Source organism: Hydractinia symbiolongicarpus, chromosome 9 (genome assembly GCF_029227915.1).
Source record: "Hydractinia symbiolongicarpus strain clone_291-10 chromosome 9, HSymV2.1, whole genome shotgun sequence".
NCBI lineage: Eukaryota > Metazoa > Cnidaria > Hydrozoa > Anthoathecata > Hydractiniidae > Hydractinia > Hydractinia symbiolongicarpus.
The window spans coordinates 25730076-25758069 of record NC_079883.1 but is presented as its reverse complement, the minus strand read 5'-3'; the positions used below and the strand labels follow the sequence as shown (position 1 = coordinate 25758069).

Genomic DNA, 27994 nt, shown 5'->3' with positions numbered 1-27994 from the left:
GTTCAAGTATACGACATATTCACAGACTATATGGATCCTTCCATGAAGTGCTTCCCAAAATTCGAGGATGCAAGAATGCGGACAGAAGGGGTCCAGAATATCATGTGGTCATGAATAGCTATAAAAGTCTAGATTTAAAAAATTTAAGTCATAGCTAAAGGTGTTTTTTGCATTGCTGATACTAATTTTTTTTAAACTAAATTGTAGTTAGCTATGGCTAGCTAGCAAGCTAAATAGATAAAGCAGATAGGATGTGCATATTTTGCATGGCTCTAGGCCTCACCATGGCCCTGAATATAATAAACAGGGTATATCCCTTAATATTTATGTAGCCAGCTAAGTGAAATATACATATCTATCTCAGATGGGCAGTCCTAGGGTAGTTTTTAATGCTTATTTTTAATCACACAGTCTGTGCTTAACCAGACAACTCCCTGCTGCAACATCCAGCAACCCACAAAGTGTGTCATCTCCTTTAATTTCCCTCTCATTGGGTTAAGCCAGGGCTATGGTAACAGGGCTATGGCAACATATACTACAGTGCTATAGCACTGATGATGGTTTTTTACCGAAAAGCTTTTGATAAATATTTTTAAAATTGTTGTTGTCATTTTATTTTATTCTGTGGTATTTCTCTTTCCACTTGAACACTATCTTTAACCTTCGTTAAAAATTAACTTATAAAAGGAACTTCAAAAATAAAAAATATTTTTTTCTTTATCTAAAGAAAGGCAAATTTATATTTCATATTATACACTTTTTTAGAGTAAATTAGATATGGCAGAAGCTGTCCGAGAGAGACCAAAGAAAAAAAAGAAAAAGGAAAAGGATCAATTTACTAGTTACCTAAAACCAGGTAAGTATACATATATGGCATTAAAGGTATAAAACTGTAAACTTTTTGAATGATGCACAAAAAAAATAATATAATTGGGTTAATCAATTTAAGTAGATTGCTACTGTTATTATCATGTCATTTTTTATCAAACAGCATGCATTGTTAAATAAAATACTTGACCAAAAACCAATGTTTATTTTTCAGACAAAAATTCAAAAGAAGAGAATCAGTCTGAAACAAAGTCTAAGGTTAATGAGCAAGAAGAATTGAATCAAAAACCAAATGATAATTTGAGTGCAGAATTAGATTCAAGTGAAAATGTGCAACAACATGCAGAAGTTACTATTGACAGAACCATAACTTCTAAAGATAAAATTGATAATGACAAAAAGTCTGACGTTATAACAAATAAAAAAGATATCGAACCTAACAATGTTTTTGAAAATAGTATAATAGAAAACGAAACAAATCTTGATAAGTCTCAAGAAGAAGACAGTGACCATAATACAGCTATGTTGGATTTAATTAGTAGCAATGAAATAAATATTGTGGCCATAGGTGAATCTTCTTCAAGTGTGTTACCAGAGCAAAACTGTTTATTACATGTTAAGCCACAGGAAAACAACAAGGATGTTGTTTCAGACTCTATGCGAGACACTGATAATGTTTCAGCTACTGCACCTGTGCTGTCACTATCAAATGCTGAGGCAACTGAGAAAAATAAAGAACCTGTTGAAGCTCAAAAATTCGATACAACTTTAAGAAGTAGAACTTTTGAAAGAGACAAATTATCTGAAGTAGACATCACAGCTAAGACATACGAGAATGTTTCTAATGTTGTTGCAAATACCAGGCAATCAGAAATTGTTCATAAAAAGGTTTTCACTATAAATTTATATGAAGAAGTAGAAAGCAAAAAGGTTGTTCCATTCACTGAGGAGCAACTTGCTCAATTTTACATGAACTCTGAGCTAGGGCAGTTAGAGTTTTTTGTTGATGAGTTTCTAAAGGTATGTGCAATGGAGTTCAGAATTGTTATGTATATATTCCAAAAAATATAATACAGTGATACTACAAATTTCCAAATCCCTATGCTGTAGAGCTTTATATTGTTATTTTATTTATTTTAAATCTTTGTATTATTCTAATTTATAATTATTCTAAAAGCTTCTTGGTTCTTCAAAATATTTAGATTTATTTATGCTTCATTACTTGATATTGAAGTACTCTGGCAAATTTTGATTAATTTTCGAACAAGTAAGGGGCATGCATTCAAACTTTATCAATGTATTTAAGAGGGATTATTTCATTAAAGTCAAAAAATTATGCTAAAAAGATGCATGCTTGCTTTTTTCAGGCTTTCTAAATTTGTGGTGACCCTCTATAGTCTTTTTCTGTAAACATAGAAAATTTATAAAACATTATTGGCAAGAGAAATTTGTAAAATTGTTGATTTATTTAGAATTGACCTGGAAAATGCTTAAAATTTTGTAGCAAATACAAATCAAAAAGAAATAAGAGCAACTGCCGGTAAGCCTTTATGAAGAATATTATTCCTATTGCTTGTTTCTTTAGAACTCAAGCGACCTACATTATGAATTTTACGATATTGTCAACTTGTACTATAAATCAAGAACTAAACTTGTGGAAATTCAAAAGAAAATAGAGGTATGGCATATTTGAAACCAGCACAAAAAATAACATGTAGTGGTCTTTGTCACATTGAAGGCGAGTGATGAGCCACGTGCCCAAGCTTTAATTTACGAAGGCAAGGCGTGTGATTTACAGCACATCTAAATTATCAAGGCGTGCAATGTCAAAGAAGATATAATGCGACTGAAAAAAAATTGTTCATCTTCTTTTATTGGCCGTGTAGATAACTGGGAGGGCACCGCTTTTCGTTTATAAACTTTTAAAATGCGATCTAAAAAAGCATTTCTATCGCTGCTTTTTGTTTTTAAACTTTTAAAATGTGATCTTAAAAAATATTTCTGTTGCCGCTTTTTGTTTATAAACTTTTAAAATGTGATCTTAAAAAACATTTCTATCGCTGCTTTTCGTTTATAAACTTTTAAAATGCTATCTAAAAAACATTTCTATCGCCGCTTTTTGTTTATAAACTTTTAAAATGCGAACTAAAAGAGCATTTTTATCACCGCTTTTCATTTTTAAGCTTTTAAAATGCGATCTAAAAAACATTTCTAATCTAAATGATTAAATGTTTCTGTTCGTGAAGTTCACAAACAGAAAAATTTAATCATTTACGGAAAATAATATTTAAAAAAATAATATTTAACTTAGAACATTTTAAGAGAAAATAAAATGATTAACTCAGGCATGCTTTCTTTTGCTTGTCTATGACAAAAATGAGCACTTCAGAATTGTGATATTTTGCACGTCTGTGTGTGCGGGGGGGGGGGGGGGGGGTGCGCGTATGATTGCACGTCTTTTATGAAAAAGCCTGATGTAGTATTATTTGTTAAAAGGTAATATACTGCAAATTATTGAAAGTCTTAATTTAAATTTTTCAGTCAACACAAGACAAGGTTGAAAACGAGCAGAAAAATGTCTGGGAGATAAAACAATGTATTTGTACTGCAGAGGTAACTATTTATATATTAATAATTTAGTCTTTGTCCACATCCAGAAATGTTATTCAGCAATTGGCAACAACTGTACCAGTTGCTCACCTAGATGAAGATGCAACACTTTGTCAGCATGCCAAGCATTTAAGATTGTATATATTGTTTTTCTTTACAGGGTATATGTGCTTGTGGTGTATCTGTGATGCAGCAACAGAAGTATCAACGGGCATTTTTTAAAGAAGAACCCTTTTCAAATATGAGTGAAAATATGTCACATTTAAGAGGCTTTGTACACGAGGTATATAGTAATTTTTTTTTATGGTGCAAAAGTTCCAAGGACCAAGAAGTTGACTTTCCACAATATGTTTATGTATGTGCTGTCGTTTGTGAAGTAATAATGTTAACTAGTTGTTAACCAGTGCAAAAATCCTTGGGGTCACCCGTCTTTAAATTACATGCTATTTTGTGTGCCTGTGACTTAGTTTCCATTAAAAGATTTACTATTGCAGCGTCTTAAAAAGCATATCGGATAGGGGTTTTGTTTCCATTTAAAATGTGTTGTTTCGGCATGTATTGGGTCTCGGATAGCTATCACTCCATGCGAATGGAAAGTGACATAACATGTATCGGATAGCTCTTAAGACGATATTTCTTTTAAATGGAAACAGGTGAATAAACATTTCGCCATGCTTGAACATAATAAAAGTAATAAAAACTTGTTCTGTTTTGTTTTTTTTCTCAAAATGACGTCAAGTACAGTTGATTTGAGTAAGCAAATTGGGATACTTCAAAATGTGTGGATTTCAATATGTAATATGTTCAGCTCGGTGATTTTATTTTTAAGTGAAAGACAAACGCGAAAGACAAATTATTTTGAAGATGTCGGTTGCTAATTTAAATAAAAGATGAAACAAGTAGAAAAAAGAATAAAAACCTTCAAAATACTGGACAAGACCTGGTAGAAGAAATTTGCTTCGCAAAAAGATGTAAAACAGAAAAATCTTCAAATCATCAGGACTCTTCCACTGATTTATTTTTCATCTGGTACTCAAACACGTGTTTTTTGACAATATCCATGGATAGGAGACGTCTAATGGAAACATCACTTACCGTATTAAAACCAATTAATCGAAACTGTTCCCATTAAACAAAAGTATCGTATTGATTTTTAAGGCGCGACGCTTCGCTAAATCGTCTAATGGAAACTAAGTCTATAGTTTTTCTGGCGGACAGACATAATACGACTATTATCATCATCATTTTTGACTTAAAATCTGTTTTCAATGCTAGCATGTATTTGGCAGGGTATATTAATGTCCTTCTTCCAATCTGATCCATACTCTGTGTTGATCCTCAATGTTTTTTTAAATGTCCCAACTAATCAATCTTTTTATCTGGATAACATCTTTAGTGCTACAAATATATAGCCTGCTTCTTAGTCCATATGAACTCTTTCTATCTATCAAACTGGTGTAATGTCCACCTAACCATTCTCATAACTTCTTTCACCACCTAATCATACAACCTTAACAAATCTGAGAAATGCGAAATAGACCTCCTTTTTCTTTCCTAAATACTTCTCCTGGAGGTATTGTAAGTTGCCTTGTTTTTTTCTTTCTGTTTTTAGCTGCATCAGTTGGAGTGTTACAACAGTCAAGTCTCAAAAATCAGAGTTGATAATTACTTGTGTAAACTTTTTAAGCATTGTCCTGCAATCAAAAACTTATCAGCAGAGCATCCAGTAACAGGTATTTGACTATATTAGTTGTATTTGGCTTTTTTTGTTGATTTAAGTGACATCATTTGGTTAACACAATTTTTTACTCTATTATAATTTTGTTCTAATGTTCTATTTATTGAAACACATAGCATTGCTTTTGCAAGGTCTAATTTAAAAGTAATTAATCAATGATTGTGTATATATTTGTTTTGCCATATCTCTCAGTTTAAATAAATTAAAAATATGGGGCATTCATTTTGTTTAACATGCAACCCACAATGTAATTAATAAATTTATAAAATATATATAGGATCATTATAGAAATATATTATATTATTAGTTTCATTAAGTAAATAAAGATAACAAACTAATATAGAGGCTCACCCATATAAATCCATACTTATAAATGCATTTGAAGAAATAATGTATAAACCATGATATTGCAGGAAGTTCTGCATATACATAAACATTGAAGATAATTTATGAATTATCCATAAAAAAGTTATTTTTAAATGTGTTGTTTTATTTTTTATAGCATATCTACCTCATAACATTGATTCTAATGTAATACCAGTTCTCCGAGAACTGCAAGATTGCATTAGCGTTTTGTTCATATTTAAAAGATATGGAATATTGGAGGAGCAGTTTACTGCTGATTTAGATTCATGGCTAAATATGCTTGTGAGTGAAAATTTTGATAATATAGAAAAAACAACTTCATGATATAAAAAAAAAGTTTAAAAATTTTATTTTAGTCTTAAATGTTTTCTTTTAGGCTGCAAATTTGAATTTAAAGCCCATTTACAACCTAATTGAAAATAAGAAAGGAATTAAAACGAATAGAAAGTATTCTTTACATTTTGCAATGACAGGTCACCCATTCCTAATATAGAAAAGCTTCTTTCCGTGTTTTGATTTGTTTTTATGTTATGTTTTTAGGTAGCAGTTTTACAACGTATTGGGACGTTACCAGATTCATTTTTTTTACTGAATCATTTACTGCGTAGTCCACCTGGCACTGTTTCTTCAATGTCACATTTTATCCAGTTTCCCAGTTTTGAACATCCGCTACTGTGTGTGTGGGATAGACCACAAATCCACCATTTTGTTGTTATGTTAGCAACTTTAGCACTTCCTGTTAGGTATAATACAATTAAGTTTAAATATCGTTAAGAAGGGTTGGGATAACATCTCTTTTTTCATTCTTTTTTCGTCCTTAAGATATTTGAAGATTTTAATATTCAATTTTACTGTGTAATGTCATGTTTGCTCATTGATATTTTTATTGTTGTTATTTTTGACCAGTAATATGTCAAAATATCAAAAAGGCCCTAATTTGTTTGTGCAAATTTAAAAAAGTATATTTAAATGGTGTTTTTTGTCATAAATTTTATAGCTGAAAACGAGGAAATTATGCTGAATGTTAGTTTTTGACTTTTCTACAAAAAGACACAATTTTTTTTCATACTATACAAGAACTTTGTGCAAAGAGGTTAAGATTTTATAATAAGAAAAGTATTCTTGTTTTTATGTTTTATGTTATTCGTAATCAAACAATTTTTCTACTTAGATCTCGAAAGGAATACCTATCCAAGTATGAAATGAATAGAAAAGGTCTTGTCACAAAAAGTATAAGCTGGATACTGATGGATGAAGATAAAGAGGAGGTAATTACTTATCTGGTGACATTTTTAGGTGTATATTTAAATACACATTTTTTGTTCCCAATAAATTTTATTAACCGCACAATGTATTTTTTAAATTTTAATGTTTGCTCTTACTCGGATATACATTTACACATATTTTTGTACCATGCTAAATATTTTTGTAACTTCCACCTGAAATGCAAATCTACCTTATACTTATTCTATTGACAAGCTTAAATATGCATGCCATAGAGGTCTCCAGTTTTCAAAGATAAGACTTATGCTGTCCTCTCAGAGTGTTCTGATTTACGAAGGGTAAACTTTACTTAACAATTTTGCATTTAAATGTTGTAATTTGACATGTGTAATACATTATAATTGCACACCTTTGGCTACTATGTTATTCAAGTTGTATTTTTTTTAATCTTTTTGTTTCTGAATCTTATCGGTTTAAATAGCAGTTGTGTGTCCTTTTTCAGGACGAAGACACGGAAGATGGATGGTGTTTGATGCATGAAAATGACTTAATTGCTATCTTTGATCAATTTTCATTCAATTCTTTGCTCGCTTCTTTATTAAACATTGAAGTAAACGAAGGTAGGTTTAAGTTGATCATAAATTCCTATTGTTTTTTAATTTTGATGCAAATTCTTGAAATTTTTATATATTTTAAAGTTATTTTATTAGCTATCAATTTTCCAGTCTGGTTTTTGAAATGAAACAACATTGTGTGTAAAAATTCCACATCTCATAGAAAACCCTAGTGAATTACATTCCTATAACTTGTTGTTAAGACCGTTCTTAATTTTACACAATTTGGTTCCCCCATTTTTATTATATTCCGATTTTAAATTATTAGTATTTACAGATCATTTCAATGTATTTTTCACTATTAACCAAAAACTAAAACATGGAAAAAGTGTCTTATATAATCCTAGAATCTTCAAATTGAATTGAAAAATACATCATCAAAAAGTAATGACTTATTAATTACAAAACATAATTTTACAAATATAAATTTTTAGTAAAAGCCTAAACGGCTTAGTGTTGAAACATAGCCTTTAACCATTTGGAGGATAAAAAAAGAAGTATGCCATAATCACATGTTATAGATTTGAGAAGAAGAACTATGCCAACAATTTGGACATGCACATTTTTCACTCACCATATTTTCAGACAGTAGCTTTTACCCAGTTGGCTTGTATTAAAGAAAAAAAATTCATAAGAAAGGGAATGTGACCATAAACTATCTTATTATGAGAAATGAAATCTGGTATTTTTTAAAAAGCTATTCTACATTTAAACAAAATAATATTTTTCGTTTTTCCAGTAGAACATAATTATTTAAAAATATATATTTTCCAGGCGTGCTTTCACATTCTCCTTCGTTATCATCAAGTAACGACATGATTCGGCTGCTAGCTTATTCGTCTTGCTTGGTCAAGTTGCTAGGAAAAATTTTTGACACTTACAATATGTTACGATATCGTCAATTTATCAAACAGATTAGTCGAACAATCAGGTACTTGTTTTTGCATGTGATAGCAATCCATATGATATATATTTCGTTGTTTCCATTCCCCCTAATTCTAATAAATTAAAAGCAACAAAATGCAACCAAGATTTTTTAAAAAATACTAGTTTGTTGTTGGAATTAGGTGTATAGTATTGAAGGAGTTTGATAGTTTTATTTGCAAATTCACGACTTCTCAGGATGATAGCTTAAACCGGCTTTTCATTAAGAAATTCTTGGCTGCAGCTTCCTCAAATCTAGTAGAAAGATTTTTTTAAAGCAGTTTTTTTTATTTTTATAATAACATGGTTTTCGCATGTTTTTTTCCTTTATCATATTTGTTTATTTTTACTAAAGCCATTTGAAAGTATGATGGTTCTTCAGGTGATTACTTTGTTATTTTCTTATATGTATATATATATTCTTTTTCTTACAGATTGATAACTCAAGTGATATCAGATCATTGGATCTCGTATAAAAACTATAGAATAAACGTTGTGGGTGATAGGTTGAAGGATTTGCCAAAAATGTCCAACATGGCTCTACCACAAATGAGTTTGGAACGTTTGCAAGTTGAATTTGATCAGTTTTTTCTCCGCTCATCATTTCAGATTATTTCCTCCCACAGGTAAATTTCTAAATTATAATACCCCTGTTCTAATTTTAAGCTAAAATGGTATCTGGAGTAGTAAGGATTCATCTCAAAAAGTTTTTTATTAATTGAGTTTTTTATAAATAAATTTTATTGTTATTCAGTATGGGTTATAAACCTCTTTTTTGCCAAATAGATGCTATGTAATGTTTTGTGAAATCTTTTGCATGTTCAATTTTTTTTTTTACGAAAAAGCTTATGAATACAAGAAACATGTGATGCTGGATCATCCTTTCTACTTTTGTGCAATACATGCTGATAAAGCAGTTTAGTTTTCTGTATAATTATTTTAATTCAGCTAAACAGTATTCAGTTAACATGGGTTTAAGATTTAAAGAGGTATGTAATACTGGTTTAGGTGCAAATAAAGATTATTATCACGTGTGTATACGGTTGTTTTTTTTAGTGCCGGTGCAATTCAGTTTCTATCTACCATGCCATTCGAAGCTGTGTCACTATCATCTATGTGGATAATGCTGCACATGATTTTAGGCGAGGAGACCAACTTTGCAGTGTTATCTACACGTGGTCCGAATGATCTACCATGTATTACTAGTTTAGAGGTGTCGCCTAGCGAAGGAATATTTCTTTTAACAGCATTATCTAATATGGCTATATCAAGACCATCTAAAGATAGTGCCTTTATAGAGACAGTAGCAAAACTTGTACTTGAGGTTGGTTAGTTTTTGTTGGGAAGAGAAACTATGAAATAAAAAACTACATACCAATTTTGCATCAGTCTATTCTGCTTGACTATTTTAAAGTTTCAATAGGTTATTATATAGAGTGAAACAAAAAAAAGATTAACTCTGTTACATATTAATTTTTTTCCTCTATGTTTTAGGTCTCATTCCTAAACGCTTCTGTAACTGATTTGTATTCAAAAAATGGTCATGATTTGTTAGCCTCAATTGCAGCTAAGCATCCATCATCAATCACTGCATTGGTTCAACATGCTAATAAATTAAGAAATCAGCTGCAAAAGGTGAGCTTGTGAATTTGTTGTTTTTTAATTGATGGGTATAGTCTTTCCACACCAATCAGCAGTCTTATTTGGTTTGTAAATTACACAGTCCTGTTGTTGTATTAACAACAAAGTTTTTAAATTGTCATATTACCCTTTAGTGAAGTTGTAACAAACATTCTAATGCTACTGATGATGTGATGGTAATTACACTTTAGTAGCCATTTTGAATAGTCACATTTTCTGGGTGTGTAAAGACAAGGTATCTAAGGTTTTGTTAGGGTGTTTAAACAAGCAACATGTTTTCGTAAAATTTCCTCTGAAGTTCAACATTGTGAAATTGTTTCATTTAGGTGTTATCGTACATCTTTGAGTCAATGCCAATACACACATGGAGGCCAACTTCATCCGATTTTGAAATAATTCGCACATGGTTACTGCAGTTTCCACTCTCATCAGAGGAAAATTTGTTAGCTCGAATGTTACTGCAAAGATTGAATTACAGTTATTCTCAGGTACTTTGTTTAGTCAATGTCATATTGTAGGTGAAAGATTTTCTACAATTTTGGGAATTTGTGTCATTAACTTTGTTTGGATTGTTTACAGGATGACGTGCAGCTTTTTTTGCCACGGAATGTACATTTTATGATTGCCATTCTACTTGTTGAGGCGTATGGTGTTTCCTTTCCGGACTATGCTGGCGGTATTCAAAAACTAAACTATGCTGCATTGGGAATAATTCAGCAGGTAGGTGGGGTTGTTAGTTTAATAAAGATGATACATAATACATAAGTGAATCTTTATCATTGCACATCCGTATTTTTCATTCTCAACAGAGAGAACAGAACTTTGCCTGATTAACCTTTGTATAAACACCCTCAAATAAACTATCTGAGTTCATCACTAACATTTTCCGCACGTAGTGTAGTGGGTTCGTCTTCGGCTCCCGGTTCTGGGGACCGCGGATCGTATCCCGCTTGCTACCAGACAGTATGTTAGTGATGGACAAAGTAGTTCTTCAATATTTTTATGATATATGGAAAATTATAATTTTGACTCTGTAATCTCTCCACTGACTCTGTAATTCCTCAAAAAAAATGTTTTTACTTGATATTCCTACAACATGTTTCATGACTGAAGCAATAATTAGAACGAAGAACGAAATATATTTTCCATTAAAAAATATCGTTTTATTCAAAATGATCAATCTTTTTCATATTTTACCATAGTTGAAATTATGCAGAAAATGAGAAATCAGACTATTTTTTTTTTTATTATTTCTTTGACTTCAGTTGTCTTAAGCACTGCAGATTGCAAACCAGTAATAAAAAAAGTTGTATAGATTGCATTGAAGGTTGCTCATTATTAATCGTCAGTAAAGCCATCACTGAGAAGGAATGCTGAAAAGTTGTTTTGCCCATTTTGTCAGTTTTATTCTTAAGCAGCTGTAAGCCAGTGAAAGGATACATCCCGTTTAATCCATGTTGAGATAAAAAAAAAGAGCTTAAGTAACAGTGTTAAGGGAAAACACGCATTACATGACAGTACAAACAATTAGTATTGTTTCAACTGAAATAATACTAATTGTTTGTACTGAAACAAAGTGTCAAAAATTTTAGTAGGAACTGAGAAAACATGTTAAAATTGTCAATAAATTTAAAATTCTCCTAAAACTGCAGTGACGTATAAAAGATAAATGTTTTTAATTTTCAGAAAACAATTATTTCAGTGGAAAGATGTACTTAAAATGTCAAAAAATCAACATATTGTATATGTTGTATATGGTAGTTTACACAAAATGCAAATTGCAAAAAATAATGTAACAGTTAAAAGAATCCTTCTACACAAAAGTAGCTTGAATATCAAGACCGAATTTTTCCAGCCTGTAAAATAACCTATAAAAAGCAGTTTTTTTTGGAAATTGCAAACGTTCCTTTATATAAGATGCAGATTCAGGTATTTTTAGGGATAACTTTTTTTGTAGGTCAGCAAAATGGCTGTCTCTTCATACAACAAAATCATGTACTCACAAGCCCATACAGAGTTTCTTACTTGGGCCTGGGACGTTATGATTATGTTAAAACTTCATGAAAGTGATATTGTGCACAATGATAGTGAAGAGGATGAAAGAGAAGAACAGAGTATTGCTGGAGAAGACCAATTTGGTATCGAAATGTCATATAACAGTAGATTGTGTGTTTGTTAAAAGCTGTTCCAGTGTTAATGTGATTGCGGGTTACAGAGTTAAAAATTCTAAAGCTCCATTTTTATTTTGATGCCTTCACAAATTAAACCATCCATTGATAAAAAAGGACCTTTTTTGGAGTGTACAAAAACTATTATGGAGCTAAACATTTATTTTTTGTGTCACGTAACAAGCTGACCTGAAAATAGTTAAAATAATTAACAGCAGTTAGGGTTAACATGGAAGATAAAATAAATTTACTTTTTTTAGGTCCAAATGTTACTTGGTGCCATAAAACAATATCTCAGTTAAAAGACAAGCGTTCTTTTGAACTCGAGTTAGAAAGCTCTCCTGAACTTTTAAATGTTCAATTGGCTGTAAAAAGTAATGGAATATTAGCTGTGTATGTGGCTTTTGCAATGACTAAATCTGGACACTTGTAAGTGAACAATTTTAGATTTCATTTGCTTTTTTACTCTGTTTTTATTTATTTTTATTTTATTTTTGTTTTTTTTTATTTTGTTTTTGTTTTATTTCATCCTTTTTTTATTTCGATTTTACCTTCAGAGTTTTACATTGATTTGAAAATAGTAACAAAATAGTAACAAAAATTTATTTATAGAACACGGAAATTTAAAACACAAATCTATGTTCTTGTTTTTTGTAATACAGATGTCTTTGTATGATTAATCGCCTATTACTTTCCTCTCAAATTAAAAGGTGCTGAGATATTAATAATGTGATTAGGGTTATACTATATTATGCTATATACACAATCATACTTCACCCTGTCTATAGTACTCATATTTGCCCTTATATATCTACCCTCATTACGGTCATATCTGCACTCATATCTACGCACAAATCTACACACATATATCTACACTCATATGTACACTTATATATCTACGCTTATATCTATTCTCATATCTACACTCATATCTACACTTATATCTACGCTCATATCTACGCTCATATCTACACTCATATCTACACTCATATCTACACTCATATCTACACTTATATCTGAACTCATATCTGAACTCATATCTACACTGATATCTACACTCATATCTACACTTATATCTACACTCATATCTACACTCATATCTACACTCATATCTACACTCATATCTACACTTATATCTACACTCATATCTACACTCATATATACACTCATATCTACACTCATATCTACACTCATATCTACACTTATATCTACACTTATATCTACACTCATATCTACACTTATATCTACACTTATATCTGAACTCATATCTACACTCATATATCTATACTCATATCGACACTTATATCTACACTCATTTCTACACTCATATCTACACTTATATCTACACTTATATCTACACTCATATCTACACTCATATCTACACTTATATCTACACTCATATCTACACTTATATCTACACTCATATCTACACTTATATCTACACTTATATCTACGCTTATATCTACACTTATATCTACACTCATATCTACACTTATATCTGAACTCATATCTACACTCATATCTACATTTATATCTATACTTATATCTACACTTATATCTACACTCATATCTACACTCACATCTACACTCATATCTACACTCGTATCTACACTTATATCTACACTTATATCTACACTCATATCTACACTCATATCTACACTCATATCTACACTTATATCTACACTCATATCTACACTTATATCTACACTCATATCTACACTCATATCTACACTCATATCTACACTTATATCTACACTTATATCTACACTTATATCTACACTTATATCTACACTTATATCTGAACTCATATCTACACTTTTATCTACACTCATATCTACACTCATATTTGAACTCATATCTACACTCATATCTACCCTCATATCTTCGCTGTGACAACCTTGTGTTAATAGACAGTCTGCTTTAGATAGTGACATTTTTGTTTCTGTTTAGTGTTGATCAGTTTCTTGAAAAAGGAATAAAGTATTTGGTGCTTCTCAAAGATGCTTCCCATTACGATGCTGTGTTGAGAGTCATCAGTAACATTGCACCGTTGTTTCTTAACTGTCCAGAGAAGTTAACAAATGACAGGTAAGGGAAATAATAGGGAGATCAATCTCATATAATCTGTCTCAAAAACTACTTCCTCGTAAAAAACTATCTACCCTAAAATTATTCTAAAGCTTGTAAGCGTTCCTCCTATGCCTCTTTCAAGGTTTCGGTTTATATTTATTGTTTTCAACCAAAAATGAGAAGTAAAGAAGAGAGAAGTAAATTCAAAATTATTTCCGAGGTGAGGGGAAGAAGATCTAGGTTGTAGTGTAGTAAAAAAGATTGCTTTTTTTTCCTGGGATATGTATTATGTTACTGCTTTATAAAACCTTCATGAAACGAAAAGTCTTATATTCACAAAAAATATTACATTACATCGACCTGCTTATGTTTGGTATCATTTTTTAATAACAGTCAGTTTGTAATTTAGTTTTCTAAAGATCTTGAACACACTCATTCACATCGATGTCAACAAAGCTGGTTACACTGAGAAACTATGGCAATATTTTATCGCTGGTACATACAGTCAAAAGTTGGCTGCATTGATAACTTCACAAGTTCTAAAGTCCAAAGAACACTCCGATGTACAGGCGCATAAATCGATCAAATTTTGGATACATTCACTGTTGAGGCTACCATATTGGTCTAGGTGTGATTCTTTTGTTTGTAATACTACTACTACCTAGTAGGAAAATCACATTGATATGTGTCCTTACATGATGCACACCAATAGGCGTAAAAAGTAAATCACCAACAAAATGTGTACAATATAAATGTACGATGTAAATATGTGTGTCTGTCAGAAAAGGCTGATTCTTCAACCTCACGATCAAATTAATCCTTCAGGGTAGCAATATGATTTAAAATGAAGTTTTTCCGGATCTTAAAAACGTGTCTGGCAACCGTCTGGATTTTTGCTGACTACCTACTACGCTACGTTATTTTTTAGAGATTGTGGCGTGCTCTATCAAATGGATAATTTGTGCAAAGTTTCTTTTACTGTTCCTGGTGGGCTCGATATATTGCTCGATTATTTCTACCATGAACATCGAGAGGTATGGATTGTTTTATAATTAACTCCGTTGGTGGCTGCAAGTTGTTGATAAATTTGATAAGTATCTATGGGACATCCATATTAGACACATATTGATTTTATGACATACAATAGCAAAACTTAATATTTCTCCATTAAGAGTTTTTTTGGCATCCGTCGTTAAATTCTCTGTGCATCATAAAGCATACACTGGTTCCTTTTTCATACTATATTTACCATTTGTCAAGCATGTATTAATTTAGTCTGTTTTATCCTTTAGGTACTTTTATCTTCACAAACGTCACGTGGGTTGCTGTCATCTGTGATGTCATGGATTTCCACTTCCAATCAACCAATATCCTACATGATCACACCTGTAAGTTCTGTTTGTTTAAAGTTCCAGGCACCCCTAAAAAAAGGAAACGTTTTAATGTAAAAAATTGAATGAATGAATGAATGAATAAATAAATAATATGAACATTCGGGTATGAATAATCAGACTAGAGCATTTATCTTCTTTTTCTGATTCAGAATAAATGAATTCGTCTACCTCTCCCCTCATTTGTTAATATGAAGTTTAACAGAAAAAATCGCCTTGAAGGACAATTGATCGAAATAGGGTATTGTACTTTTGCGTTTTACCGAACGACATATTTTTAGACAACAGATTTTTGCTATTATGCTTACGTCATCTTGTCAACTGAAATGAAGTTTGAAGAAGAAATCGGTTTGTGGAAAGAGATTGCGACTGAAATGAGTATGAACACTTCCATACCACTGGAGCAAGCGTACAAGGTAATTTTGTACACCTTTTATTTAAATGGCGTCGTGCGACGGGCACACAAAATAGCGTGTAAATCGAAGACGGCCGACCCCGTAACACTTGTTAAAAATTAGAAACCAAACAAATATCCTTGGGTTGACGAATGAATGAAATTTGATTTAATCTAGAGTACTAATTTCTGATCAATGCATCGTGTTATTTATTAAATTTATATATTTTTGCTGATAAGAAGAATGTGCAGTTCGCTTTTTCTTTGGCATCGATTTTCTTGCAAGTGACTGAGGAGTATAGCATAAAACACATCAGATTTAGGGAACCATTTTTTTTCTATTATCGATGTTCCCTCTTTTTGCGCTGCTTTACTGAAAAACTCTAACCTTTTTTTTTACAAAAAAAAGAGTGGAGGGCAGTTACGTTTTTAAGTAATGCTGACAAATTGCAAGACGCAAAAAATCAAAGTTTTTGTCATCTTACAAAGCAGAATCTGAAATATTATGGTTCACGGCAGGCAACTGTATAGAGTGAAGGGAGGTCTGCAGACCTATCTTAAAAACTTAATGTATGCATCCATTATGTACAGTTCTTGATTGGTTGAACAACTGGAGGCGTCCACTATGTACAGTTCTTGATTGGTTTAACAACTGGAGGCGTCCACTATGTACAGTTCTTGATTGGTTTAACAACTGGAGGCGTCCACTATGTACAGTTCTTGATTGGTTTAACAACTGGAAGCATTCGCTATGTATGATTTGCCCGAGGGAATATCCACAAGTCCATTTTTTTAAATAAACAAGATTGTCATAGATACTTACTTCTTAATGATCTTCATACTCAGTTTTATATTTTTTTAGAAAGCACTCTCTTCAATCAAATCTTTCTACATCCCGCCGTTGAATTATTTGAGTATCTATCGATGGGGTGAACAAGCTATGGCAACGCCGAAAGATCATCCTTTCCTACCAATAATTTGGCAAAAATTCTTTTTAATATTTTTGCAAAAACCTTCCGAAGAATCAGGGTAATATTAAAAGTTCGTTACATACCGTTGAAAAGCAACTTAACTTCTATTTATTTGGTTCACACAACACTGCATCCCTTCCGCGTGATTGCAGTGGGTTATAAAGAGGTAATTAAAACCACTTCACTTTGGTATTTTTTTATATATAGACTGCCATCAAGAGTTGGTATCGGGTTAAGATTCTTTGAGAATTTTTCTTCTGCTTCGCTGGCGAAAAGAATGAAGACGACTTTGTATTCGATAGCGTCGTACCATCAAGACAAAGGTGTCGCAAGGGACTCTTCAGAGTCGCAGTGCAGCCAAAACAGGTCTTGGAATATGACGGAAAAAGAACACGTGTATAGCGAGCACTATCACCAGACATTGTCTAAGTAAGTCACGTATTTCACTGCGTTTTTTATTTAAGAAATATATGGCAGCTTCTCGAGGATGGTTGATGGTTAGCGCACTTTACTTCTTATCCGAATGAATCCGAAGCTGACGGCTTTGAATCCGAAGCTGACAGATTTAAACCCGAAGCTGACAGCTTTGAATCTGAAGTTGACAGTCTTGAATCCGAAGCTGATAGCTTTAAATCCCACTTCGGTGTACACAATACACAGAACACAGGATAGTACAGAGAGAACCGAATATATGTCATCAAGTATTTCTACTTAAATTGTCACAACTTTTTTGTCTGTATATAACTTATGCTAGCGTTAGCATGAAACTTTCGTAACATGTAGTGCAACATTTGCAAGGAGGTTGTTATAAACATTCGTTTTTTGCTCATAGGTTGTACCAAGGTTTAGCTCTGTGGTTGGAGGAATCGAGACTACACGATGCCAATTTATATTTGACTTCATTACCCGATGTCTACCACCCAGATTTGTTGTTGAAAATCTTTCAAGGAAACAAGGTTTGTGTGTGTTTTGGCCCTGATGTAATAAAAATTTTATGCCATTTTTTAAAAAGAAACAGACACCATCAAGCCTATTTTCACATTTAATGTGGATTTGTTTTGCGCTATTTGTGATCTGGCTAAGCAAGTGAACACACCCATACATCTAAGACCGCCTATTAAGTATACATTTTAACCTTAAAAGTGACTTTGCAGTGGTGCATCTTTGAATTAATAGTAACAATACTGCAATCAAAAGGCTATGTCACATTTACACGTGTCAATGTTTAGAGTGGACTTTGGATCTAGGGTTTTTTCGTTACATCCAACTCTTAAAATATACGCATAGCCATTGCTCACGAATTTAGGGGCCTTTGTGGAACCCCGACGTAGATTGTTTCGTTGTGCAGTGTACTGGAGAATACGAGTAGCCAATTTTAAACGCCGTCTGTCTGGCCTATGTGCGTGCAAAAGTAGCGACTTTGTCGCCTACCTCTTGCAGAGCATTGACTGACTGATGCTTTTTTCCATATTTGAAAAATAATTAAAACTCTTTTTGTCTTATATAAAAAGTTCAAGATCGTGGTTTAGAACATCATTTTTTAGGACCTATGGCATGATTATATGGATAGTGCAACTCTCTTGAAAGAGATTGAAACGCTCTCGAGTTTATGGGTGCATTCCGTGTACCAACCCGTGAACTTAAAGAAGTCTGCAGATAACGTCGCAGACATTGTAATGCAAGTTACTGGTGAGTTAAAAAATATCCAGTTTATTCAAGACCAAAAATGTGAAATTTATTTTTTACATATATTCTACCCTGTGCTAATTTAACTGTATAATTTTTGTCTAACTGTATTATTGTTTTAATTTCAGCTGGTCAAAAGATCACAAAGAGACTTAATGATGAAACCAAGCCTGCTCCACCCCCTCCAGTTGTTGTTCTTGAACCACCGGTAGCCGAAATACCGTACCATATTTTGCTAACAAGACCACGTTTAGTTCAAGATGTTGGGAACGATCTGGAAGTGATTGTGCAATATGCTAAATCTGCCTCTACTCTAATGGCATCCCATGTTGGGTTAGATTCGGAATTTATTGAACTCTTGCCAGACTTGTACGACATGGTAACAAGATCAGTGGCAGTGTGGATACCTTGTGATGGAAGAAAAAAACAAAAAAAGGGAGGATGCATTGGGCCTGCTCAGTGTCGTATTCAGGTATTTGCTAGTGTTTATTCACGTGTTATTTTGTTTGTTTCTCTTTGTGCTGCGATACAAAACCTTACACATGCGCAAACTTTACCCTAACGCTCCAGCATATCGATGAAACAAAGGATGAACATTCAATACGACATTTGTGCAACGTAAACAAACTACATGGTTTTCTTTTGATAAGCATAACCCTCATAAGCCTATTCACGCTAAAGTAGGGGGATTTCTTAAGTATATATCAAGCATATTGTTCAGCCTTATTATGCGTTCTTCTTCAGCTGTTTTAGTTAGACAGAATTAGGCTTCATTAGTACCACTATACCTGTCCATATAGGTTACCAGGCAACGTTTAATTTTTTATAGTTTAACGTAACGTAAGCATATAGCAGATTTCGAATTTTCGCTTGCTTGAAAGAAACATGTATTTGAATTATATCTAAAGTTCCTTTTTGATTTTCACTCCCCGCTAATATTTAAGTTGACTAGTGGTTTGTTTAATGTTTTTGCCGTCAGTACTCTACGTATTGTCCCTCTTTTTGTGTGTTTTTTTCAAATATTTCAAAAGCTTAATAACTAATTAAGAATTGAATACTACGATGTGTATTTTATTGTGAAACTTCACCTTCCTTTTTAAGTTTCGAGAACTTCATCTTCGTGATCGAATAGCCACACTACTCAACGACAATCGCAACGCTTCTAAGGATCTAATAAAAACATTGGTCACGAGCACTCCGGTGGAGTTGTGTTTAAGTGTGGTACACGTGGAAAACATTGTTGACAAGTTAGCCGAAGGGTTTGACACGCTGAGCAACCCACAGAGATTGGAATTGCAAGATAGTGCACGGAAAATGTTTTACTTGCTCGCGCAACTCATCGATGATGACGTCAAGAGGTGCCCACCGGCTATCCAGTTCTTCTCCACAGAGGTGGAAAAACTCGGAAAGGTAATATATTTACAGTAATATTTTTTTGTCATTCCTCAATGTTGAAAAAATTGGTTAGTGTGCTTTCAATCCGTGTTTAGACATCTAACCTAAAATGGGCTACCTATTTTTCAGTTCGTACTACCATATACATTGCGTTTCACTGTTTCTTAAACTGTATTTCTGAAAAAATGTCTTCAAAAAGAAATAAAAACTTAGATGCAACCTGTGTTGTTGTTGTTTTTTACAGCATTTTTTTTTTCCTTTCGCAGCTTACATTATCCTAATCTTATTTTTGTTCGTGTAGAAATTTATTACAAACCATTCAACCGAACAGCTGCCACTGTTAGACGCTATATTGAATCAAAATTCATCAATCATGTTTTTGGCGCCTCATTTTGCACCAATCAACTCACCCGAAAATTTCGTAAAGTTATATTCCAAAATTGTTACGTTCATGAGCGCGGGCAATGAGACCACGGTTTTTGTGTTGTTTTCGAAATTCGATATGGTTAGCTGGTTAGCTAGCAATCCTACCCTGTTAGACCGAAGAGAAATGGTCACACTTATTATGACTGCGCTCTGTAAGGTCGGTGCACAACCAAATACCGAGGAACTAGTCGTATTAGAAGTTATCCGTGGTCACATGATCACGTTGTTGAGCAGTAATGTGGAGGAATATTTTAGTAAAGTACTACAAGAACTTTTAAACGGTTCGTCTAGCTCTTCAATAGCCACAATATGCTGGGGCGATTTTGTCGCCTGCCTTGGTTACGACAAACAAGAGTCACCACGTGCGAACGAGAGCTCTCTTTCGGTTGGCCAAATCAAAGAAACAATTCCTTTCATTGCTGGATATTTTCAAAACAATGTTGATCAACTCAACCACCACCTGGATGCGTTGTACGAAGTATGGAATCCCTACATTAAACAGGTGAACATGGTGTTGTTTGGCTTGTTACAGCGAAACATTGTACATGAAATAAGTTTAATGAATGAATACAACAAAGATCAGATTCTGCATGATTTATGGGAGTCTATAGTGGCCGTTTACCAACCTTTGATTCTGCCACGAACACCGGGAAAGATATGGAGCTTACTGAGAATAGAATCTGTTCTTACTGTGATTCAGTCCTTTATTGAAGCTATTCGGCTGGTCATTGATTTACACGGGAGCGAGAATGGATATTGCGGTTTGTTGAATGTTGTTTGGACGTATTATTTTGTGTCTATAGTACCTGCGGTCAAAGAGGAGCAATCGTTACAGCTGTTCCATAGCCTGTTGACGATATTGCCTTGGTCTTTGTACTGTCCTACCATACAAGAGTTGAGCTGCGTGTTACAGGTAAGAAGGAAATTTGAAGTTTAACTTTGTTTTTCAGAATCGTCAGCTTAAGCGCTGGGGCTGCAGTGCGATTTTCTCAGGCGCATGCAATGCAATGTTGTTGCAACCATCATAATTGAACAGATAGTCCGAAAAACTAAAAATGAATGCACAAAGTTTGCTTCGAAAAATTAACGACTTTAAAGTTGGTTAAGGGTCATTTTTATGTATCACGTAATCAAGTAATATCACAGTGTTTTGCTACAGAACACCACTAAGATATAATGTATTGTCGTTTCATTTTTTTAGGCTCATGACGCGTATCCCTCTGCTTTCCGATTTCTCGGCAGTTTGTTGGCCGAAATCAATTGGCCAGCCGTCGTAACCACTTATTTAGAATCTGGTAACAAAAGTGATATAAGTCGTCTACACCAACAACTCCTGAATATTTTCGTCATGATGGCGTCTGATAAAATTGTTTTGGATACGTCGGCCTCAAAATTGGTTTACTTATTTACAGCTGCAAATACGTTTAAATGGAATACATTAGGATTGGAGGATACAGCGCATGCACTGAAATGGTATTCTGAAAACGCTGACTCGACATTAATTTTAGAGAAAGACTCGTACGTGTGGAGCACTTTGGGTTTAATTAAGGAGGTTTGTTGTTACCACAGCAACAAAGAAACCAACGACATAGTAACAGCTAAACGTAATTTGTACGTTAACGTTGTCGTGACGCTTTTAACACGTTGTGTGACGTGCCAACACCGCATTCAGGACTTTCGCTTTGTCGTGTATAATTTACTACGAACTGTCGAATCGACTATTGCGTACAACAGTGTAAAACCCATGGAAGAGTTAGTGTATCATGCTTGCACTTGTTTGAACTTATTCAACACAATTTCTTCGGGTCCTGTGTTCGATGTTATAAAGTCCACCATTGAGACCTACTTACTGGAATCTCAATGCGGTATGATTGTGCTGTCATTTATCTCCGCCGCATCTAGATCACTGGCTAGCATTGAACAAATGATCGCCCTGCTGGAGACTGCTATATCGTGTCATTTTTTCCGATTAGCTGACGATGAGCTAAGAAACGCGTGGTTACCTATTTTACAGGCATTTGTAGTTCCAGAATTAAATATTTCAGAATTCGTGCAGGAAGCGCTGAAACAAAAAGCCTTGCTAACATTGTACTCTTATAACCTACATCGTATACCACAAGCGAAATCTCCAGGGGAACAATTAAACATTCTGACTGACGCTGTACAGTGGTGTACTAGGATTCAACTGGATAAAGGGAGTGAAAGCAAAATCATTTTGCTTTGGTTGCAAATTTTTGATATTGTTCGGATGCAAATCTCGCAACATCAAAATCAACAGCAGATGCAATTATTAGCTAAGAACATGCTGTATCTTTCACATGCTTGCCAAATTCATGGTGAAGACAAAACCTACTCCGGTGTTTTGGGAGCAATCGGGATTGGTAGAAAAAGCGCGTTGACGAAAGAGTAAGTATTTATAGCTAACAGCGGCTTTTTTTGAAAAAAAAAATTAAAGTGAACTAAAAGTGTACAAAAGAAAAATAAAGGCCGTTTTACATTGAGCGGATATTCTGTTTTGGTGTAATATTTAAACATTTCGTCAGTTAAGGCACATGATTTAAAACCTTTAGACTTTTGTATTAAAAATACCATCATGTTTTAGCCAATCAGATATTGCGAATATTCTACCCAGTTGGAATATCAGTTTAATGTGAAATAGCCTTGATGTGTGAACTGTTTACAACTGCCCCATGGACCTATATTTCTATGTAATTTAACCGTTATTGTATTGCTCTCGATGACTTATTGAAAATAGTGGTATTGTAATCTCATCATGCAAAATTTATTCTCTTAGGTTTCGATTCGCCGCCAAAATGTTACACCTATTCCTTCTGTGCCAACTTCCCACCTCAGGCGGAGTGTCACTTCGTTACACCATTAATGCACCAGGCGCTATACGCATACTCTACCCAACTGACTCTTCATCCCGGGCGACAACCGAAGCTGAAAAAGCGTTCTCAAACGTTGAAAGTTTTTTAAAAAACAAAGCATATCAATCGATGAAGGAGCAAGTACAGTGGGTTTTGGGTTTCGTTGGAGATTCACAGTACAGCATTATCGACGGGTGTTCTTTGTTAGTTTATCTGTGCAAACAATTCTTTGACAAAGAAAATTTTATCGCAGCGACAGTTGTGTGAATGCACATGCGCATGCGTTTGTCTTCTCCCGAGTTCCACTTTATTTTTTCGTCACTGCTTTTACATTATCGTTTGTATGCAATCTAATGTAGTTCGTTCCGCCCTTTTTACCAAATTCACGCAAGGCGAGCAAAGTCTTTTAAACAGTCGTGTGAGTCAGGGTTTGAGAATAAATTGACCTTGGGTTTTCAATAAATTGACCTCGGGTTTTCATGTTTTTCCAGGATTTCGATCAAAATCTAACCTTACTTATCGTGTTTTGCAGAGTAGATTCTTATCACGCGACAAGACGTCGTTTTAAGGTATTATGTATCTCGTTTAACATTCTGCTGTTCACGTTAATGGCGAGAAAATTGCAGAATTCTTCGTGTTAGCCGCAGTTCTAAATAGTTCAACCACTTTATTATCTCTAGCACAACTTAGTGGTACTGTGGCTAATACGATGTATCCTTTATGTTAAAAACGCACATGTGTTTCAGAATTAAATTAGAATTTGTAGATTATAATTTTATTCGATGGTTAGGATAGGGCGCGTGAAGCTTTTTCGCCTTGCAACTGTATTGTGGGATACGTTTTACATCAAGAACGTTCTGAACAAACCTAGTTAAATTTTAAACATGAGACTTCGTCCTTATTGTAACAAAGTCTTAGATTTTTAGCTTGATGTATTCTTGTTCCCCTGCACTATCTAAATAGGTTGTAAAAATACTGAATTTCCTTTGAATATAATAAAATTATGTATTAATTATCACACGTGATCAATAATATACCACGTGATAATACATTTTTATGCACCTGACGAAGCGCAAAGGTTGTAGGTTTGAACGCCCGTTACTGATGCCAAGGTATTCAAGCTACAATAAATTTTGGCGGAAGCTTAAAGCCGCACTTTGAGTGTACTGTCGCTTACGAATTACTTGGCTTTTTAAAGGATTCATATCCCATGTTGCTTTTAAGATATTGCTTGTGAAAAAGTGTTATTATCTTGCAATTCTTAGAGTTTAAGTAGCTGCCGCCTAAAGGTCCCTTTCTAGAGTTAGCTAGATAGGAAAATTATAAATATTCTTGACTTAATTTTTTTATAAATAATAATAGTTCCATCTTTATTTGTTTTTTTTTGTTAGAATAGTATATTTGAATAGCTTTATATTTCGTGTTTGTACACTAGTTGGCCGATAAGAAAATATTTTATAACAAAAGAACAGTTTTTTTGACTTTTTCCAAACTAATACGGTTGACTGGTGCGTGTTGTAACACGTATAAACATAGTCACATTTTTATTTTCGAGTGACTATGGTGTAAATAAAGTTTTCGGCCATCGCTAAAGTTTCTCTGTAATTTAATTTCACGGATAACTTACACCTGAAATTTTGCGCACACATTAAATTTCGAATTAATATTATTATTTTGAATATGTGGGTCCTGTGTTCTGAATACCTGGCATTGCCTACCTAATTTCCCTTCCCTCACATGGCATGGGTTGGCCCGTAGCTGTGATGAAGACACTCGCGAAACATGCCCGTGTTGGGGACCGAACTACGGATCTTGTGATTACGAAGCGAACTCTGTAACCACAAGGCCACGCGCCACACGCTACACAATAAGATGGCCAAACATGATATTATGAAAAAATCTTTAGCAGTTGTAGTCGAATGTTTCTTTTGAAGTTGTTGGCATGGAAAATAGCATACGTAAATTGTTGTTTCAATCTTTAAACATGTCTTGCGTTGCCTAATCTCAAAAAATAGGGACAAAAATGTTGTCTCATCGTTGGAATTACTTTTGTCATATCATTTTACTGCAGAATCAAATTTGTGTTTTTTAAAAGAAATTCCGGTGATCAGATTTCGCGAAAAATCCCAAAATTCGCGAAATTTAGTGTATTTTAATATCCTAATTATCTGTTATCCCGATAAAAGACTCAAAATTATTGACACAATTAAACTTAAATTTGTTTACAATGTCAATAGTTCTTTGTATAGTGAAACGGCCGAAATAATGAAGTAAAGAACAGTTTCTTTCTCGGTGCATGTAAAACGTAGACGCAACACTCCATCGTTGAGATAAGTTTTTCTCGCATTGCGTCAATTAAAATCACTGTAATGTAATATAATAATTTATACACCTATTTTTCTACGTGCAAGAAAAAATCCTAATTTTCATGGGAGTAATCAAGCCAAAATTAAACTTACTTAACCAGACGGAAATTTATAATATTGCGAAGTTGTTATTTGACGTCATATAAACAAATTTAACGTCATCTAATACCACAGACAAAACAGCCGTTAACATCATACGGACAAAAATCTAAAACTCGTTCTCGTCTCAAAGAAACTGCTGGTTCGGTATGCTTATTGACACTATAAATGATTTCGCTCAAGGCTTGGTTGAAAGATATCCAGTGATACTTGATGTATTGGAAAGACTTCAAAGCATTACTGGATTGGAAAAACACAAGATCACTGCCGTCGTAGTAAGTACAACACTTAAAGGGGTCCTACTTACGATACATTTCTCCCTACTTACGATACCTTTCTCCCTACTTACGATACATTTTTCCCTACTTACGATACATTTCTCCCTACTTACGATACATTTCTCTCTACTTACGATACTTTTCTCCCTACTTACGATACATTCCTCCCTACTTACAACATACATTTTTCACAGTCACACTTACATTTTCGTAAGTTTCCAAGCTGTGGGAATTGATTAATAGAGTCAATCAAGCCTTTCGACAAGCTGAGACTACTTCAATTCAAGGAGTTGTTTAATTTGATGAAATTTCTCTAAATTTTAAATGGCGAATTAGTAATGCCTAAACTTTTTTTACACTGCCAAAAATGCAGAAATAATTTGGCGCACTATTCGCTGGAAACGGCTTACGCAAGCATTGTAAAAAGACGTCAATCTATGATGTAAACTTACGTACCGTAACATGACTACTACGTAAACATCTAGTTAGAGAGTGCGTCTAATATAAAGAAAAAAACTCTTGGGATAAAATTGAAAGATATCGGAATGACTGTACGACAGTAGAGAAACGTAAATACATTCGTACAAGCCTGTACACTTCCTATCAACGACCACTGACATTCAAGTTGGGGAATGGCACAGCAGAGGTTCTATCTTATTTAAAAATTTAAGCATGAAGTGAAAAGTGAAATTAAATTCCGCTCTTTTCTCAACTTTTCTCAACGCTCTTTTTGTCATACGTTTTCAAAAAGACACTTATTGTTGACCATAAGGCTACAGTAAAATCTAAGAAAGGTTAATATGAACGATGTGGAAATGAATCAATTCAATCAAAAAATAGATATCCCTGTGTGAAAACTACAGGAACAATTTTATTGAGCCAATCTCGTCAACAGGGCTCTGCTAAGCTTATAATACATATCATAGGTGTTAAATAGCGCTGGGCATGAGGTTAATTTAAATGATTCACGTTTGACTTATTTCTATCATTATTTGGCTAATCTGATTTTTTTTTCACAATAAAAAAAGTTTAATACTTTTTTGTTACCTAAAAAATTGAAATAAAAAATCAGCGCAACTCCAAATTGAACCTTCTGATTCTTATAAAAATGTGCGCATAGCAAATTCCCACGTTCTTCTTTAGGCATGTCTTCCATTCCTCATTTTCACGGCCGTACTATTCGCTCCGATGTTACTTACATTTGCAACAACCGTCTTCCCAATCATTATGTCCGTCAGATCAATCGATGGTCCACCGAAAAACAACGAACGAAGGAGATGGTTAATCTACTGGGTTTTGTTTAACACTGTCTTGCTTCTCGAATCGCTTTTTGGATTTGTTTTGATGCTCCTGCCTGGTTACACCATTATAAAAGGATTGTTATTTACCTGGTGTATGTCTCCCTTGCAAGATCACGGATGTCTATTTTTATATTCCTTGGTGAGGCCATTATTGTTGAAACCTGTTCAATTGATTGATTTTTACGTTACAGATGTCACTCACTTAATCCAATGCCTTATATATGAAAACGAACGTATGGCTGGTACAGGAGAAAGAAATAGTTCACATGATGCGGATGAGGCCAAAAACACAAAAATTGAATGAAGTACACATTTGTATAACCTTTACAGCTTCTCAATAAAGTTTGTTGTTGAATTTATCGGTGCCTTGCTTTAAACCTTCTACGAATTCACTAAAATGTTATGATGCAGCTTTAGTGTGGACTATTTTCCATAAAAACTAACCACGAAAAAACACTTTCAATGATTAAAAATTTAAAGCGAGTTAAAAACATTACAGGCTCCAAACGGATTTGCATATTTAAAATGAAAAAATAAGCGCGCAGGAAGACGAAACTAGATATAAACAGATTCTTTACAAAAAATTGTTTTGTATAACCCATTCTTAGCCTGTATGCTGTAGAGAGGTCAGTTC

General features: G+C 33.6%; 2 protein-coding genes across 2 annotated transcripts; both read left to right on the top strand.

The window, feature by feature from the left end:
* The first annotated feature begins 85 nt into the window (after window positions 1-85).
* LOC130656715 (ectopic P granules protein 5 homolog) lies at window positions 86-24785 on the top strand. Its single transcript, XM_057459633.1, has 32 exons — window positions 86-856; window positions 1043-1848; window positions 2414-2506; window positions 3370-3441; window positions 3599-3721; window positions 5051-5171; window positions 5679-5824; window positions 6083-6285; window positions 6714-6810; window positions 7269-7386; window positions 8155-8311; window positions 8739-8930; window positions 9361-9628; window positions 9799-9939; window positions 10272-10433; window positions 10525-10665; window positions 11903-12083; window positions 12374-12542; window positions 14064-14201; window positions 14593-14811; window positions 15112-15217; window positions 15476-15571; window positions 15856-15990; window positions 16831-16997; window positions 17147-17368; window positions 17772-17895; window positions 18484-18628; window positions 18754-19097; window positions 19727-20035; window positions 20322-21359; window positions 21648-22852; window positions 23241-24785. The coding sequence occupies exons 1-32, from the start codon at window positions 778-780 to the stop codon at window positions 23581-23583; spliced, it is 7860 nt and encodes a 2619-aa protein (XP_057315616.1). The 5' UTR covers window positions 86-777; the 3' UTR covers window positions 23584-24785.
* Window positions 24786-27286: 2501 nt separating this feature from the next.
* LOC130657871 (receptor expression-enhancing protein 5-like) lies at window positions 27287-27664 on the top strand. Its single transcript, XM_057460863.1, has one exon. It carries the CDS (start codon window positions 27287-27289, stop codon window positions 27662-27664), a length of 378 nt encoding a protein of 125 aa, XP_057316846.1.
* The last annotated feature ends 330 nt before the right edge of the window (window positions 27665-27994 follow it).